The sequence below is a fragment of the Oncorhynchus gorbuscha genome, linkage group LG07 (genome assembly GCF_021184085.1).
Source record: "Oncorhynchus gorbuscha isolate QuinsamMale2020 ecotype Even-year linkage group LG07, OgorEven_v1.0, whole genome shotgun sequence".
Taxonomy (NCBI): domain Eukaryota; kingdom Metazoa; phylum Chordata; class Actinopteri; order Salmoniformes; family Salmonidae; genus Oncorhynchus; species Oncorhynchus gorbuscha.
The window spans coordinates 69,597,353-69,616,294 of record NC_060179.1 but is presented as its reverse complement, the minus strand read 5'-3'; the positions used below and the strand labels follow the sequence as shown (position 1 = coordinate 69,616,294).

General features: G+C 41.6%; 1 protein-coding gene across 2 annotated transcripts in view; it reads right to left on the bottom strand.

The window, feature by feature from the left end:
- Window positions 1–11,047: 11,047 nt before the first annotated feature.
- Window positions 11,048–18,942, bottom strand: part of lhcgr (luteinizing hormone/choriogonadotropin receptor) — a 28,978-nt gene continuing 21,083 nt past the window's right edge. For both annotated transcript variants that reach the window (XM_046357355.1, XM_046357356.1), the window contains 5 exons: window positions 16,959–17,144; window positions 14,354–14,425; window positions 13,219–13,415; window positions 12,369–12,826; window positions 11,048–11,962 (listed from right to left, as the gene is read on the bottom strand). In XM_046357355.1, the coding sequence (XP_046213311.1) occupies window positions 11,396–11,962; window positions 12,369–12,826; window positions 13,219–13,415; window positions 14,354–14,425; window positions 16,959–17,144 (1,480 nt within the window). In that variant the 3' untranslated portion in view covers window positions 11,048–11,395. The remainder of the gene's footprint in view (window positions 11,963–12,368; window positions 12,827–13,218; window positions 13,416–14,353; window positions 14,426–16,958; window positions 17,145–18,942) is intronic.

Genomic DNA, 18,942 nt, shown 5'->3' with positions numbered 1-18,942 from the left:
AGGATGGCAGGCAGGCTGAGTATTTTCCATTCGAATTTAGCTGAGACAGGCAGAAGTTTTCTATCTACAAGTCAAAATGTTTCCCATGTATAGTCTATTACAATGTATTGCATAGGGTACTAGGTATGTACAGAGTATGTACGACATGGTCCCCCTACTAAACTTCACATATTTAAATAATACAATATTTTAAATAAATATTTAAAATTATCAATTTTTGTAAGGTGGTTGTAGTATTAAAAAAACTGTTGTACTGCACTAGAGTGTTATTTTTTATGAGCATTTCTTTGAAGGGAAACTCTTATTTTTAAAAAGAAAATCTCATTTTTTTGCACTCACAGCATAATATCCTGTTGCTAAGAGAACAATAATAAACTCCACGATCAGAAAATACTTTTCTCTGTCTACATTGTTGTACTATTCTGCCAGCAGCACAAGTTACAAAGTCATGTTGTATGGTAATGAGGAAACCTTCAAAATATAAGTTTCAAAACATTTCAATGTCGATAACTTATTCAAAATATTGTAAATCGTAATCAATGGCCAATGCCATGGTGCTTATAAGCAAATGCAAGAAGCAATTCATTGAAGAAATCAGAAATATGTTTTTTAAAACATTTTTTAAGACCACTATTGAAAAATACAATGTTCAGACTTTTACTGTATATTCACAATATTGGGCTGTAGAAAAGAAAACTAGTCATTGTACTGATGTGAAAGTGGGGTTGTGAGTACTCAGTAGGGTCTGTAGAATCTATATACAGTACTAGTCAAAAGTTTAGACACACCTACTCATTAAATGCTTTTTTATTTAAAAAAAACTATTTTCTACATTGTAGATTAATAGGGTGAGGACATAAAAACTATGAAATAACACATATAGAAAAAAGTGTTGAACAAATCCAAATATATTTTATATTTGAGATTCTTCAAACTTGCCACCCTTTGCCTTGATGACAGCTTTGCACACTCTTGGAATTCTCTCAACCAGCTTCATGAGGTACTTTGGAATGCATTAACAGGTGTGCCTTGTTCAAAGTTAATCTGTGGAATTTCTTTCCTTAATGTGTTTGAGCCAATCAGTTGTGTTGTGACAAGGTAGGGGTGGTATACAGAAGATAGCCCTATTTGGTGAAAAACCAGGTCAATGGTATGCTCCTGAGTGGTGCAGTGGTCTAAGGCATTGCATCTCAGTGCTAGAGATGCTACAGAACTTGGTTCAAGTCCAGGCTGTAGGGTGGTGCACAATTGGCCTAGTGTTGTCTGAGTTAGGGTTTGGTAGGGGTAGGCCATCATTGTAAGTAAGATTATTATTTTTTAACTGGCTTGCCTAGTTAAATGAATAAAGATTTTATGGCAAGAACAGCTCAAATAAGCAAAGAGAAATGGCAGTCCACCATTACTTTAAGACATGAAGGTCAGTCAATCTGGAACATTTCAAGAACTTTTAATGTTTCTTCAAGTCAGAAAAACCATCAAGCCAGAAAAACCATCAAGCTCTACGATGAAACTGGTTCTCATGAGAACCACCACTGAAAAGGAAGACCCAGAGTTATCTCTGATGCATAGGATGAGATCATTAGAGGTAACTGCAGTGCAGATTGCAGCCCAAATAAATACTTCACAGAATTCAAGTAGAAGACACATCTCAACATCAACTGTTCAGAGGAGACTGCGTGAATCAGGCCTTATGGTCGAATTGCTGAAAAGAAACCACTACTAAAGGACACCAATAAGAAGAAGAGACTTGCTTGGGCCAAGAAACACAAGCAATGGACATCAGACCGGTGGAATTCTGTCCTTTGGTCTGAAGAGTCCAAATTTGAGATTTTTGGTTCCAACCTCCATGTCTTTGTGAGACGCAGAGTAGGTGAACGGATGATCTCCGCATGTGTGTTTCCTACCGTGAAGCATGGAGGAGGAGTTGTGATGGTGTGGGGATACTTTGCAGGTGACACTGTCAGTGATTTATGTTGAATTCAAGGCACACTTAACCAGCATGGCTAATGCATCGTTCTGCAGCAATACGCTATCCTATCTGGTTTGCAATTAGTGGGACTATCATTTGTTTTTCAACAGGACAATGGCCCAAAACACATCTCCAGACTGTGTAAGGGCTATTTGACCAAGGAGAGTGATGGAGTGCTGCATCAGATGACCTGGCCTCCACAATCACCCGACCTCAACCCAATTGATACGGTTTGGGATGAGTTGGACCGCAGATTGAAGGAAAAGTAGCCAACAAGTGCTCAGCAAATATGGGAACTCCTTCAAGACAGTTGGAAAACCATTCCAGGTGAAGCTGGTTGAGAAAATGTCAAGAGTTTACAAAGCTGTCATCAAGGCAAAGGGTGGCTACTTTGAAGAATGTCAAATATAAAATATATTTTGATTTGTTTAACACTTTTTTGGTTACTACATGATTCCATATGTGTTATTTCATAGTCTTTATTGTCTTCACTATTATTTTCCAATGTAGAAAATAGTAATAAAAAATATAAATAATAAAAACCCTTGATTGAGTAGGTGTGTCCAAACTTTTGACTGGTACTGTATGGTGTTATTCCATAGTGGACTAAATGAGAAAAAAAGAAGGAACCCACACACTGCTCTTGACAGTATCACTGCTCTTTAATAAGCTTTATGTATCAGACCTCTGACGAAGGCCGTGAGGTCGATACGTAAAGCTTATTAAAGAGCAGTGATAATATCAAGAGCAATGTGTGGGTTCCTTCTTTTTTCTCATATTGTTCAACTGTTACCATGCACCTGCAAAAAAGATAGCTCAGATGTGTGAGTGCCTTTTGAATGGTGGACTAAATAAAATGGAGTGTTGCTGGCCTTTTATTCCACCCATTCCATTGGCCATAATGCAAATCACTGTATATGAATTACATATTGGCTTATGGAGAAAAGAATAGTATTTGTGCCTATGTAAAATTGCCGTTTGGAGTAGTCAGTAGGGTCTGTAGAATCTACCGCACTTTAATGCACTACGTTACTTGTTGTTGGGAAAGTGGTCAAATGTTCAGTTGTGTGGGTTCTACAATTCTGCCAGGTTACATGAAATTTGGCCGTTATAGCCCTAAGTAGAGTGGCCATCTTGGAAAGCAAAAACTATTCCTTCACATTCTGTCTTTAAACTAGTGTAGAGGCCATGTCTGAAATCTGTCTTGCCTTCTACTTACTAAAACTACATACAGTGTACTAATTGTACTACATAATATTTACAAAATACGGTATAGGAAAAAAAGGTTATAGGACCGGTGCTGGGTGCTGCATCAGCATTTTGAGGTCTTATCACAAGCCCAGCAACCAACAATGTTTTGTTTAGTCTTTACTACAGTGGGCTAAATCAGGGTCACACAGTGTTTCTTGGTAGTCTTAAACAAATCTACTTTGAAACAAAATTATGCACCTCACACACATGGGCTTAAAAAAGAAGACACCTGTACCGTGTCAGATATAGAGTTGAAATGTGTTCCGTTTTGAGTTTGCACCCCAATATTACACTTTATATACATCATAAGATAACTTTTAAGTAATGCTGATTTATTATGAAATCATGAAAAATATGAATAACATTCTACCCATGAGGCAACGAGAGGGCGATTTGGTCATTTGACTGCAGGAAAGGGCTACAAACTTGAATGTTCTGAGTGATATGAGGAAACAAAGGTTTAATAACAAGAGATAGGAAGATCAGCAGTATTCTCACAGTAGGCTGCATTCCATGTGGTTGAAACTGGAGTTAAAGTTGTCAAGGCAGCAGGGTTTGTATAGCTTGTGATGAGAATGATTAAAGCCACACACCTTCATTTGTCAATAACCTCAAAGACTGGGCTACCAACAAAAATGTTAACACTGGAACAAATGCATCCCATTACATTTTCACATGCAAATAGCACTTGATTTACATTTAAAATATATATACATATATTGCCAAATTCTCAAAAATTATGTTAGAGGCAGCTTAGGGTAGAGAAATGAACATTGAATTCTCCAGAAACAGCTTTGGTGGACCTTCCCGCAGTCAGCATGCCAGTTGCACACTCCATCAAAACTTGAGACATCTGTGGCATTGTGTTCTGTGACAAAACTGCACATTTTAGAGTGGTCTTTTACTGTCCCCAGCACAAGGTGCACCTGTGTAATGATCATGCTGTTTAACCAGCATCTTGATATGCCACACCTGTCAAGTGGATGGGTTTTTGGCAAATGAAAAATGCTCACAAAAAGAGATGTAAACAAATTTGGTTAAAACATAGAAATAAATAAGCTTTTTGTTCATATGAAACATTTCTGGGATTTGTTATGTCAGCTCATAAAACATGGGATCAACACGTTGCATGGGTTTGCACAACCGAGTAATTTCTGCACAAACTGTCAGAAACCGTCTCAGGGAAGCTCATCTGCATGCTCATCGTCCTCACCAGGGTCTTAACCTGACCGCAGTTCGGTGTCGTAACCGACTTCAGTGGGAAAATGCTCATCTTCGATGGCCACTGGCACGATGGAGAAATGTGCTCTTCATGGATGAATTTTGGTTTCAACTGTACCGGGTAAATGGCAGACAGTGTGTGTGGTGTCGTGAGGGAGAACGTTTTGCTGATGTCAACGTTGTGAACAGAGTGCCCCATGATGGCGATAGGGTTACGGTATGGGCAGGCATAAGCTATGGACAACGAACACAATTGCATTTTATCGATTGCAATTTGAATGCTCAAGGATACCGTGACGAGATCCTGAGGCCCATTGTAGCGCAATTCATCTGCCGCCATCATCTCATGTTTCAACATAATAATGCACTGCCCCAATGTGCAAGGATCTGTGGAAGCTGACACAATTTGTGGAAGCTGAAAATGTCCCAGTTCTTCCATGTCACCAGACATGTCCCTCATGGAGCATGTTTGGGATGCTCTAGATCGAAGTGTACGACAGCGTGTTTCAGTTCCCGCCAATATCCAGCAACTTCGCACAGCCATTGAAGGGGAGTGGGACAACATTCCACAGGCCATAATGAACAGCCTGATCAACTCTATGAGAAGGAGATATGTCGTGATGCATGAGGCAAATGGTGGTCACAGCAGAAACTGACTGGTTTTCTGATCCACGCCCCTACTTTTTAAAAGGTATCTGTATTCCCAGTCATGTGAAATCCATAGATTTAGATTAGATCCTAATGAATTTATTTCAATTGATTGATTTCCTTACATGAACTGTAAGTGCATGTTGTGTTTATGTGTTTGTACAGTGTATATACTGTACATCTGTAGTTCTTTCAACATGATGGCAAATTCAACACTGATTGGTTTGTGGCTACTCCTGGAAGTTTGCAGTTGTATCTCAAAACGGACCAGTAACAACAAGCAGGCCGTACAACACAGTCCCTCTGAAGAAATCAACATATTTCATTATTATAGATGTCATACATTTAGTTATTCAAACCATTTTGAATTGTGGATCCGAGATCCCGATGTCACACATCAGCCCCATTATTTATAGAAAGACCTTATTGCATTGAGGGCAATGGAAGGGGCAGAGTAAAAAGTCCTGTTGGGTATTTTGACCTTAGTCCCTTATGAAATGACACCATATATATAGATTCTACAGACCCTACTAGTACTCCCAACCAAACTTTTACATTGGCACAAATAATAGTTTTTCACTGTAAGCCAATATGTCACTGTAAGCCTGCTGTACATAATCTATTGGTAAATAGCCCACCCATTTTCACCTACCTCATCCCCACAGTTTTTATTTATTTACTTTTCTGCTCTTTTGCACACCAATATCTCTACCTGTACATGATCATCTGATCATTTATCACTCCAGTGTTAATCTGCAATATTGTAATTATTCGCCTACCTCCTCATGCCTTTTGTACACATTGTATAATGTTAGATTACTTGTTGGTTATTACTGCATTGTCGGAACTAGAAGCACAAGCATTTCGCTACACTCGCATTAACATCTGCTAACCATGTGTATGTGACAAATAAAATTTGATTTGATTTGATTTGATTTATATAGACTCCCCTTTTTTCTACTGTGTTATTGACTTGTTAATTGTTTACTCCATGTGTAACTCTGTGTTGTCTGTTCACACTGCTATGCTTTATCTTGGCCAGGTCGCAGTTGCAAATGAGAACTTGTTCTCAACTAGCCTACCTGGTTAAATAAAGGTGAAATAAAAAATAAATAAAATAAAATATACAGTGTTGCTTTGAGGACATTTGAGGGGGTGGAGGAAGGAGTCAAAAGCACTGTATTAAACCAGGCGTCCAGGAAAAGAGACCAATTTAAGTTTTCCAGACTCTTGAGTAATTCCAATAACATATATATTTTTTTACAATTGTATTTATTTAAATATAGCCTAAACAGAACATTGATATTCCCAAAAATTTGCATGTCTTTGCAGGGGGACTCTTACTTTAAAAAAATATATATATATACATCCGGGATCGTCCTTCCAGAATAATATCCTGCTGCTAGGAGAACTGTAATGATTCTCTGGAAGGCGGGGTAAACTTTTCTGGTGATGTCACTTGAGGTTTTTGAGGGATCCCACTTTTGGGTGGTTACTCTTCATTCCCTTCAATGATTACCCATATTGATCTTGTTATTACATTTTGATCAGCACTTTTTGATCAGCAAATATTTGCAATAGCTGATAGCCTACTGTGCCTTGAGTAGATCAATTAGACTACTGTGCACTGTTCTACCAATAATGCAATGATAAAACAATAAAATGTATGCCTAAAACAGGTTTCAGTTGAAAGCTTTCTTAGTCATATGTATGGTATACACTGTCCAACTAAATGGATACTGGCAAGATCCTTCTCGACAATGCAACAACAATAAGAAATAATACAATATAAGAATATAATAGACATTTTAGCACAAGTATATTGCAGGAAGGCACAATTTATAGTACAATATTTACACATGTATCAGAGAAGGGAGGATTTGGGGGTGTTTGCATTGTGTAGTGTTAGCAATAGTAAATAAGAGTCTGGTAGCAGCAGTTGTGAAGTGTACATGGATGTACACTGAGTGTACAAAACATTAGGAACACCTTCCTAATATTGAGCTACACCCCTTTTTGCCCTCAGAACAGCCTCAATTAGTCTGGACATGGTCTCTACAAGATCTCGATAGTGTTCCACAAGGATGCTGGCCCTTGTTGACTCCAATCAAATCAAATCAAATGTATTTATATAGCCCGTACATCAGCTGATATCTCAAAGTGCTGTACAGAAACCCAGCCTAAAACCCCAAACAGCAAGCAATGAAGGTGTAGAAGCACGGTGGCTAGGAAAAACTCCCTAGAAAGGCCAAAACCTAGGAAGAAACCTAGAGAGGAACCAGGCTATGTGGGGTGGCCAGTCCTCTTCTGGCTGTGCCGGGTGGAGATTATAACAGAACATGGCCAAGATGTTCAAATGTTCATAAATGACCAGCATGGTCCAATGCTTCCCACAGTTGTGACAAGTTGGCTATATGTGACACACTCAAACCGGTGCACCTGGCACCTACTACCATATCCCGTTCAAAGGAACTTAAATCTTTTGTCTTGCCCAATCACCCTCTGAATGGCACACATACACAATCCCTGTCTCAATTGTCTCAAGGCTTAAAAATCCTTCTCTAACCTGTCTTCTGCCCTTCATCTACACTGATTGAAGTGGATTTAACAGGTGACATCAATAAGGGATCATAGGTTTCACCTGGTCAGTCTATGTCATGGAAAGAGCAGCTGTTCCAAATGTTTTGTACAGTCAGTGTGTGGATGTGTGGATGTGTGAATGATATAACCATTCACATTTTTTTATCCTCACTAAAGTAAACATTGTCTCCTGTCCATGAACAATAGGGGATTTGACTAAGATTAGAACAATTAAGGATAGGCTCGCATTTACAACACATTTTATAATAACATCTGATAACATCTGCTATCTGATATTAATGGGGACCCATTTTCATATGTGCGCCGCCTTTTGACTATTGAGCACAGTACTGCTATTCAAGCAAAATAGACCAAGAAAGACCTTTGGCCTTATCAGGGGTGATTTCAGCATGTAAATCTTGGTAGCGGAAAAAAATAAAAATAAATGGGATGCATGCCAGCAAAGTCACTACAATACAACACTAAACAATACATTAATTGAACTATAACGGTGACAAACAGTGCCCACAAACTGTTAGGGTCTACATAAAGCTGTCCCAACAGCAGTCCCAACATCTTACCACTGCTACACCTGGTTATCAGAGGAGCCTTGTCTGGCAGCGAAACAGTTAATTCAGCCTCATTTACTGCCTTTAAAAATAAAAAAAGCTGATACGGCTGACTTGTTTAAACAAATGTGGTTTCTAATGACAATTGAGGTGTACAAACTATGACGTAAGGGGACAACAAGCTGATAAGAGGAAATCCGTAATTTCGATTGAGACATTGATGAGTGAGCTAGGACGGACATAGTCAATACAACTATTTGTTTAGCACTTTTGAAATGTACAGCGACAGAATTCAAAACATGGGCCATTGTTGCAGTGTTCTCCCTGTACACCAAGTCAGAACCATAGGATAAGTAACGGGGACATTGAAGCAGACAGTGATAGCTATTATAGTATTTGATGATTACATTTCTCTAAAACAGGTTATAGGCTACATGTGCACCACCAGGTCAGAATAGTAGGCAAGATTAAGAGGGGTAAATATACCAAATTATTATGGTGAGACGCATGGGCTACTAACATCTTACTACACAACATACACTTAGTATTACTTTCTAGCTACAGTATACATATCTCCTTGGAATATTACATAATTTATGCAGCAGCATACAATACATTTTTAGACACCTGTTGTGCTGTGCTCACTTGAACAGGAAGGTGACGCAGCGGTTCTTTGTGGGCACATTTTTTCATCAAAGTCTGGTATTCTCTGAATTTATGGCGCTTTCAAAACAACTGGGAACTGAAAAAAAACAAGGTTGAATCATGATGTCATTGATCTTCAGGACGTAGCTCTAGAAAGAGGCCGAATGTACAATTCCAAGTTGGATGACAGTTCGAAACGTATTTTCCCAGTCAGAGCTCATTTATTCCTGACTTCCCAGTTGTCTTCACTAAAGTCAAGTTTTCGCTGTTCTGAAATAAGTATTTTTTGGGGCTCTGCCCCACCTGCCCTGCATGACGGGTCGCCACTGAGCCTTATGTGAAATACAAGGCTGGTTTATATTTGGTCTAACCACTGTCATGACGTTGTCCTGGGGGTAAGTTTATGACAGTCATAAACACCTCTTCCTCCCTTTTTCCTCTCTCTACCCTACTGATGTTACATTTGCAAACCCCTTTGGTTAACATAGAGATTCTGGGAACATCAGAAGGTGGGGGGAAATTAACTATATTCTGGTTATCCCGAACAATTGAACATATGCGGTGGTACTTAATGAATATGATGTCAGTTCGGTTGTCATCTGAGACGTTCTCATCAAAGATAAGATGACATAAACTCTACAGTGGAAAGTCTACACATCAGAGTTATCGGATTCACATGGAATTGTTGTTCAATTTAAATGTTTGAATATGAAATTATTCGTGATGGGATGAAATGTGATTTTAGCTTCTAAAATGGAGAATTGGGTTTTCATAAGGTTAGGGCTCTGCTCAATCAGTGGCACGTCCCTGTGAAGAGTCATGGGTTATACAACTTTTCAGACACACCCTTCTCGCTGCACTATATAAAGCCTTGACAAAAATGTAACCTCCTGTTCCGAGGATATGAGGACGACGGTCCGATGTCAGAATGGTTCAGATAATAACTACAGAATGAAGCCAACATCAGCGTGAGCTTCGTTTGCGAATAGTATGAACTTTGAACTCTTATTCACTTCAGAAGTGATACCTCCTAGCCGTTGAGTTAGCAACAGCAGCTGCAAACAAGGGTTAGGAAGGAACAGACAGAGTATCCTGTCCATCACACAACGACGTTACTACAACGTATCCAATTGACCACCAGACATTCTTCAAAGGACAAAGGACTCGGTTTGGCAACACGGCCTTCCATCTACCACCAACCTACCGAAGTGCAGCTCAGAGTAAATATTTATTGCATTTTCCTTTTCCAAATGGGCGGTAATTTAGAATGCATAAGATACTGTATTTACCAGTGCACAGCACTGTCCCATCCGAACAATAACCCCCCCAGTAAGACAATAGTAACCAGTGAATTGCACTACAAAATACTGTAAGGTCACTTGTTGCTACTGTTAATGATAATGAATGGAACAAAATAAAAAGGTTAGTCTATTCTTCATCCTCTTTGAAAAAATGTATTTCGGATATAGGGTGCCATTTCAGATTGTCCCCAAATCACCATCGTCTTTCAGCTGTTGGCTCTGCAATGGCAGAGGGTTCTTCCTTTTCTTTTGTGTAACAAGCTGTCATATCTGTTCCGCCCGCTAGGGACGTTGTCCTTTATGATGTCATTTGTAATCAAGTTATGATGAATTCTGTGTATATGTAATTCTATGTGATTAGTTAGGTATTTAGTAAATAAATAATTAAACCCAATGTTGTATTGCTGATTCAACTTGTTAGCCAGGGTTTGTGAAGATAACCAAGAATTTACAACTTTCAGATGAGACTGAATTAAGGTGACGATTAATATTGACTGCTATTGATGTAAAATATTACTAGGTCTTTAAGAGTTTATTCGGAAGATAACAGCTCTATAAATATTATTTTGTGGTGCCCCGGCTCTCCAGTTAATTACATTTACATGATTAGCTCAATCAGGTAATATTCATTATGGAGAAAGGATTTTATAGAATAGCATGTCATATCACTTAATCCGGCATAGCCAAAGACACGACACCACTACCTGTGGACACTGGTCTCATTCTAATTGTCTACAGATAGCCTCTGCTTGAAGATATTCTATATGACTGTAAAATAAATAAATATTTGTTTATATTTGAATAGTTATTATGTTACAAAACATGTACATAGTGTAGCATTGATTCACCAAGCACGTCTGGGATGCCAACAGAAAATGTTGTTTTATTTAAATACAATTTGGTTGAATGACACATTTAGCCATATGAGAATTACATGGGAGTTCAAATGTTCAAAATTGTTTACCGTTTTACAGTAAATTGCAGACAATCCTGGTTCTACTGTAGGACCCAGTTAAAGAAAAAAGTGATAGAAAAGTCCCATCCGAACAATAACCCCCCCAGTAAGACTGTAGTAACCAGTGAATTGCACTACAAAATACTGTAAGGTCACTTGTTGCTACTGTTAATGATAATGAATAGAACAAAATAAAAAGCTTAGTCTATTCTTCATCCTCTTTGAAAAAAATGTATTTCAGGTATAGGGTGCCATTTCAGATTGTCCCCAAATCTCCATCGTCTTTCAGCTGTTGGCTCTGCAATGGCAGAGGGTCCATACTTAGTGTTGTACAAATCAGAGTCCCCTTGTTCCCAGAACTACTCTTCACCAAATTCTCAGAGCAATAGGCCTTCATCCTGTACATATTAGCTTTATTCTCGCAGCAGCCCACGTTACTCAGTAACAGATAGACATCTTTCCTGAAAGCCTTAGTAAAGATGGCATAGAGGAAAGGGTTGGCACAGGAATTGATAGGAAAGAACAACACCAGGAGTATCTTGGAGTTGGTGACGGTGATGAGCGGAACCTTAAAGGCTGCGGATATAGCGAAGAACGAGATGGGTGCCATGCAGAGGAGATCGGTGAAGATGAGGACAGCCATGCGCTTAGCGATCTTGGCGTCTGCACTGCGGCTGGGGAACTGGGGGTTCCGTACTGCCAGGTAGATGAGGACGTAGCAGACGCAGACCACCAGGAACGCCCCCACGTTGAAGAGGAGGAGCAGGAGGATGAAAGCCTGGGCCAGAGGAGTCTTCACATCCATGGGAAGGCACATGCTCACCTGGAAAATATTTATTGTGTTATTTAATGTACAGCAGTAATGAAAAAGTGTGTCCTAACCAATCTTCTCCTCTGGGAAAATAATGTAAAGAACACACAGAACGATGGACGGTCATTGCTTTCTTTTGCCGCGGTGTGTTATAGCAACAACGATGGACGGCTATCACTGGCTGTCGCTGCGGTGTGTTTTTTAACACAACGATGGATGGTCATTGCGTTCTGTCGCTGCAGTGTGTTATAGCAACCACCTGCTGGGTGCAGACTAGTGGTGACTATTTGCGTGGATTCAACATGTAGAATCATTGAAAAATGAACAGAAAATGTCGGCCACTATTCTGTTCAGAAGCACTAGGTATACTCTGCCGTCCATTGTTCTGTTTTTTTAAATAGTACAGTGTATTACATACCCTGCTGTAGCTGCTGACCCCCACCAGGGGGAGCATGGCCATCCCCAGACAGATCAACCACCCTCCAGCCATGATGACAGCAGCCTGCGCCAGGCCTAGCCTCTTCTCCAGCTGCAAGGCATGAGTTATCGTATGCCAGCGCTCCAGAGTGATAGTCGACAACGTGTACACCGACAGCTCCCCACCGAACACAGACAGGAAGCCCGCCGCACTACAACCTGCTCCTGTCTGCCAATCGATGGCGTGCTCACTGTAGTGGCCTCGGGTGTGGAGGTCGACCGCGGCGATCATAAGGAGGTAGACGCCGATGCAGAAGTCAGCGAAGGCCAGGTGACACATGAGGAAGCGTGGCACAGTGAGTTTACAGCGACTGGTGAAGAAGATGAGAAGGACTGTCAGGTTGCCAATGATCGCCAGGATGTTGATGAACCAGATGGCGACTCTGAGAAAACTGAAACCTGGAGTGAACAAAGGAAAAGCAGTCAAACTCAATCAAACTTCATTTATATAACACATTTCTTACAGAAAATACATTTAATGGTGCGCAACAACATTAGATACCATTTTTATTTTATTATTATTAAGAAATAAAGATCGTAAAACAGTAAAATAACAGTGGAAAGGAGACCGTACGACAAAGTAATCTGCCTAGGCCTTCTGTTCTTTCAGTAAAAGGCTGTTGCCAAAACATGTCCGTTAGTTTGACCTCTTGACTGCTTGAAGTAAAATTAAAACATCTAAAGACTATTAGAGTGAATGAGGGTTTTCCCAGTTTGTCTTTTTAACCCTGCATTCAAATACTTTTCCTAAGGGACTAAGCTGAGTTGAGGGCAGCAATTCTTGATTCTACCTGCTATGTCTTCACACGGGTTAAAGGCGTCAGCCTCTGGTGTACACTGGAGGGTTGGTCTGGTCTGACAGTTTAACCCTAGTTCTGGATACTGGAAATCCACACCTCCGTAGGACTCATCTTCGACATCTTCATTTGTTCCATGTATTTCCACCAGTAGGGATGTGTCGGATGAGTCCACCATACCAGCTGGAAACCTGGTGGTACAGGAAGCGAGAGCTGTAAAGAGTAGGTCAATGGTCACTAAAGTTTTATGACTGTATAATTATATTGACATTTATTTTTCCCCGAATACCAATGCATTTAGTGTTGTGAGCTAGACGGATATTGTGGACTTACATGAATTAGTCTGGTAATATGAGGCTACAATGATAGAAAAACCTGTTTCCATAGTTCAAAAGTGGAGAGATGAAAGGTCATAACTGAAAGGTCATGATTGATCATAATGTGTCACTAGTATTGCAGGACTGGATGAAAAACAGTTCACTTTAGTTCAGACAAGTAGTGGCATTTCTAATCAGATAGTTTAAATGGGATCCCTGAAAAGTCATAATCAATAGATGATTAATTACTCAAATTAGGAATTAGGCAAATAAGGCACCTTCACTGAAGATGTCTCTTAGTCAAAACGGATGAATCTACCAACTTAGCAATTCCATGATGTAATGAATAATTATTTGGGAAACTTAGACTTTAGTTTTTAAAGGCCCAGTGCAGTCAAAAACGTGATTTCCCTGTGTATAATATATATTTCCACACTATGAGGTTGAAATAATAATATGAAATTGTCATGATTATGAGTGTAAGAGTTGTTTTTTTGGTGGGGTGGAGTTTTGGCCTTCATGGTGACATCACCATGTGGTACATTAGTTAATAAATCAATAAGAAAGAGAGTTCCAAACCTCTCTGCCAATAACAGCAAATTTTCAGTTTTCCCCTCCCCACTCAAAATTCTTGCTTGAGAAATTGCCCTTTACTAAAAAGCTATTTTTGATTATTTTTTACAATTGTAATTTAAAACAATCACGATAAGTCGCTAAATTGTTAACCAGAAATGATTTGATGTTGAGATAAAAATGACTGCACTGAACATTTAAACTACTGCAGTAGTAAACGAAGAAGAAAAGAAACTCACTTTTCATATGGACTGTCATCACAATACGTAGGCCTAGATCCATTATGTTGTGCTGCATTGATTGGAGAATCCCTAGGGGAGAGAGAGGTAAATTAAACCTGTGTTCAAAATCAGCTTGGAGCCATAGAGATGGATAGATGGCGCACTTGCCACAAGATAGTCAACAATGGCACTGTCTATGCCATCACAGAAGCCATGATCACAAAGATAGGTGTTCTTTCTTTTCCATCTCTATATTTGGAGCGTACTACCATGAGTGTCTGGTCTTGATTTCATTGTGAACCTCATTGATAAACTGCAACAGACTGAAACAGATATGGTTCCCATTTATGATCCTGTGTTGTTAGAACTGCGAGCTTGAATTATTACAGTAAAAGAGAGAGGGGGCATGGGAGAAAGAGAGATAGAGAGAGAGAAGGGGCATGGGAGAAAGAGAGATAGAGAGAAAGAGAGAATGGCATGGGAGAAAGAGAGTGAGAGAGAAAGAGAGAAGGGGCATGGGAGAAAGAGAGATAGAGAGAGAGAAGGGGCATGGGAGAAAGAGAGATAGAGAGAAAGAGAGAATGGCATGGGAGAAAGAGAGTGAGAGAGAAAGAGAGAAGGGGCATGGGAGAAAGAAAGAGGGGGCATGGGAGAAAGAGAGAGGGGGCATGGGAGAAAGAAAGAGGGGGCATGGGAGAAAGAAAGAGGGGGCATGGGAGAAAGAAAGAGGGGGCATGGGAGAAAGAAAGAGGGGGCATGGGAGAAAGAGAGAGGGGGCATGGAAGAAAGAGAGAGGGGGCATGGGAGAAAGAGAGAAGGGGCATGGGAGAAAGAGAGAGGGGGCATGGGAGAAAGAGAGAAGGGGCATGGGAGAAAGAGAGAGGGGGCATGGGGGAAAGAGAGAGGGGGCATGGGAGAAAGAGAGAGGGGCATGGGAGAAAGAGAGAGGGGGCATTGGAGAAAGAGAGAAGGGGCATGGGAGAAAGAGAGAGGGGGCATGGGAGAAAGAGAGAAGGGGCATGGGAGAAAGAGAGAAGGGGCATGGAAGAAAGAGAGAGGGGGCATGGGAGAAAGAGAGAAGGGGCATGGGAGAAAGAGAGAGGGGGCATGGGGGAAAGAGAGAGGGGGCATGGGAGAAAGAGAGAGGGGCACGGGAGAAAGAGAGAGGGGGCATTGGAGAAAGAGAGAGGGGGCATGGAAGAAAGAGAGAGGGGGCATGGGAGAGAGAGAGAGGGGGCATGGGAGAAAGAGAGAGGGGGCATGGGAGAGAGAGAGAGGGGGGCATGGGAGAAAGAGAGAGGGGGCATGGGAGAAAGAGAGAAGGGGCATGGGAGAAAGAGAGAGGGGGCATGGGAGAGAGAGAGAGGGGGCATGGGAGAGAGAGAGAGGGGGCATGGGAGAAAGAAAGAAGGGGCATGGGAAAAGAGAAGGGGCATGGGAGAAAGAGAGATAGAGAGAGAGAGAGAATGGGCATGGGAGAAAGAGAGATAGAGAGAGAGAAGGGGCATGGGAGAAAGAGAGATAGAGAGAAAGAGAGAATGGCATGGGAGAAAGAGAGTGAGAGAGAAAGAGAGAAGGGGCATGGGAGAAAGAGAGAGAGAGAGAAAGAAAGTTATTATACAATATTGCAGTTTTAAAGCGAATTTCCTGCTATTCTACACATTTTGCCATGAGGCTGAGGGAACCTGTTGCAGTTTTAAAGCAAATGTCCTGCAATTCTACACATTTTGCTATCATATGCTATCTGTGGGCCTCCAACCTCTTGCTGCCTGTCTCCAGAGGAACTGCAACGCGGTCATGCTTTGATCTTGTACTGATATGCTTTGGGGAAACAGTCAGTCGGAGAGACATATGTTTTTGATTCTCAAGACATAATCACAAAGCAGTGGTAGAGTATCACCTATATTAGGACATGAACATTTGATTTGGTTAACAGCAATAAGGAGACTGGCATGAGAGCTGCGTCACAGACACACACACAGACACAGACACACACACACACAGGGCCGGATAACCAAACGGGCACGCATCGAACATGCACCCCGGCCCCCAACCTAAAATGATATACAATATATTTAGTCTCTTGTGATAGACTGCTAGCTGGCCAGCAAACACTACTTGGTTTTGGGTTCCGAGGTTACATTATCTTTAACCCATGCCCTAGAGACTGATTCCAGCTGCATCCTGTAAACAATTCATGGGATTCATTTGAAGGGCATTGAAGACCATTGTCTCATTAATTGCAAACTTCTACTAGGTATAGCCCACTTAATTACTAGTTATATCCCTCGAAAAGAGGAAATCCCTGTCCGTCAGCCCTAAAGCAAGTTTCCTCTTGGTCTAACGTCAAGACACTGGTTTCTCCTGTGGAAGACCCAGGTTCAAATCCTGCCTTTGACACTTGCCCCTCAAATCCTGCCTTTGACACTTTCCCCTGGTGTGAATCAGAAGAGGCTGGTTGGAGGAGCTATAGGAGGATGACTCGCTGAAATGGAACTTGGTCAAACATGTGGTTTCATATGTCTGATGTGCTTGATACCATTCCATTCCAGCCATTACAATGAGCCTGTCCTCCTATAGCTCCTCCCACCAGCCTCTTCTCGTGTGAATGGGATTATGCCACCTGTGTGTGTCCCAGGTGAGTAAGGCACAGCAGTGGCTGTTGTAGGTGAGGTGTGCCTTCTGCAGGTTGTCCAGATCCCTGAAAGGGGGTAGTCTCTTTAGGCCATAGGCTGTACGGGCAACCAGCTCCACGACAGAATTGAGGCCATGGGATGGCAAAGTCTCTATCGCCGTCGACGAGACATCTCTGGAAAACATACAGTGAAAACACAATCATAATAAAGTTTTTATTAATTAATTCTCTCCCTCACTAATGAACTCACTCACTCAGTCATTCATCAGAGCTCTAATTACAGACACGGCAAAGGGTTCAGAAAGGTTTTTGAGGATATCACAGTACCAGTCAAAGGTTTGGACACACCAACTCATTCAAGGATTTTTATTTTGACTATTTTATACATTGTAGAATAGCCCTTACACAGCGCTTAGTGGGACTATCATTTGTTTTTCAACAGGGCAATGACCCAACACAGCTCCAGGCTGTGTAAGGGCTATTTGACCAAGAGTGAGAGTAATAGTGCTGCATCAAATGACCTGGCCTCCACAATCACCCGACCTCAACCCAATTGAGATGGTTTGGGATGAGTTGGACTGCAGAGTGAAGGAAAATCAGCCAACAAGTGCTCAGCATACATGGGAACTCCTTCAAGACTGTTGGAAAAGCATTCCAGGTGAAGCTGGTTGAGAGAATGCCAAGAGTGTGCAAAGCTGTCATCAAATCAAATCAAATGTATTTATATAGCCCTTCGTACATCAGCTGATATCTCAAAGTGCTGTACAGAAACCCACCCTAAAACCCAAAACAGCAAGCAATGCAGGTGTAGAAGCACGGTGGCTAGGAAAAACTAGGAAGAAATCTAGAGAGGAACCAGGCTATGTGGGGTGGCCAGTCCTCTTCTGGCTGTGCCGGGTGGAGATTATAACAGAACATGGCCAAGATGTTCAAATGTTCATAAATGACCAGCATGGTCAAATAATAATAATCACAGGCAGAACAGTTGAAACTGGAGCAGCAGCACGGCCAGGTGGACTGGGGACAGCAAGGAGTCATCATGCCAGGTAGTCCTGAGGCATGGTCCTAGGGCTCAGGTCCTCCGAGAGAGAGAAAGAAAGAGAGAATTAGAGAGAGCATACTTAAATTCACACAGGGCACCAGATAGGACAGGAGAAGTACTCCAGATAAAACAAACTGACCCTAGCCCCCCGACACATAAACTACTGCAGCATAAATACTGGATGCTGAGAAAGGAGGGGTCAGGAGACACTGTGGCCCCATCCGATGATACCCCCGGACAGGGCCAAACTGGAAGGATATAACCCCACCCACTTTGCCAAAGCACAGCCCCCACACCACTAGAGGGATAACTTCAACCACCAACTTACCATCCTGAGACAAGGCCGAGTATAGCCCACAAAGATCTTCGCCACGGCACAACCCATGGGGGGGGCGCCAACCCAGACAGGAAGATCACATCAGTGACTCAACCCACTCAAGTGACGCACCCCTCCTAGGGATGGCATGAAAGAGCACCAGTAAGCTAGTGACTCAGCCCCTGTAATAGGGTTAGAGGCAGAGAATCCCAGTGGAAAGTGGGGAACCGGCCAGGCAGAGACAGCAAGGGTGGTTCGTTGCTCCAGAGCCTTTCCGTTCACCTTCACACTCCTGGGCCAGACTACACTCAATCATATGACCCACTGAAGAGATGAGTCTTCAGTAAAGACTTAAAGGTTGAGACCGAGTTTGCGTCTCTCACATGGATAGGCAGACGATTCCATAAAAATGGAGCTCTATAGGAGAAAGCCCTGCTTAGAAATTCTAGGGACAATTAGGAGGCCTGCGTCTTGTGACCGTAGCGCACGTGTAGGTATGTACGACAGGACCAAATCAGAGAGATAGGTAGGAGCAAGCCCATGTAATGCTTTGTAGGTTAGCAGTAAAACCTTGAATTCAGCCCTTGCCTTGACAGGAAGCCAGTGTAGGGAGG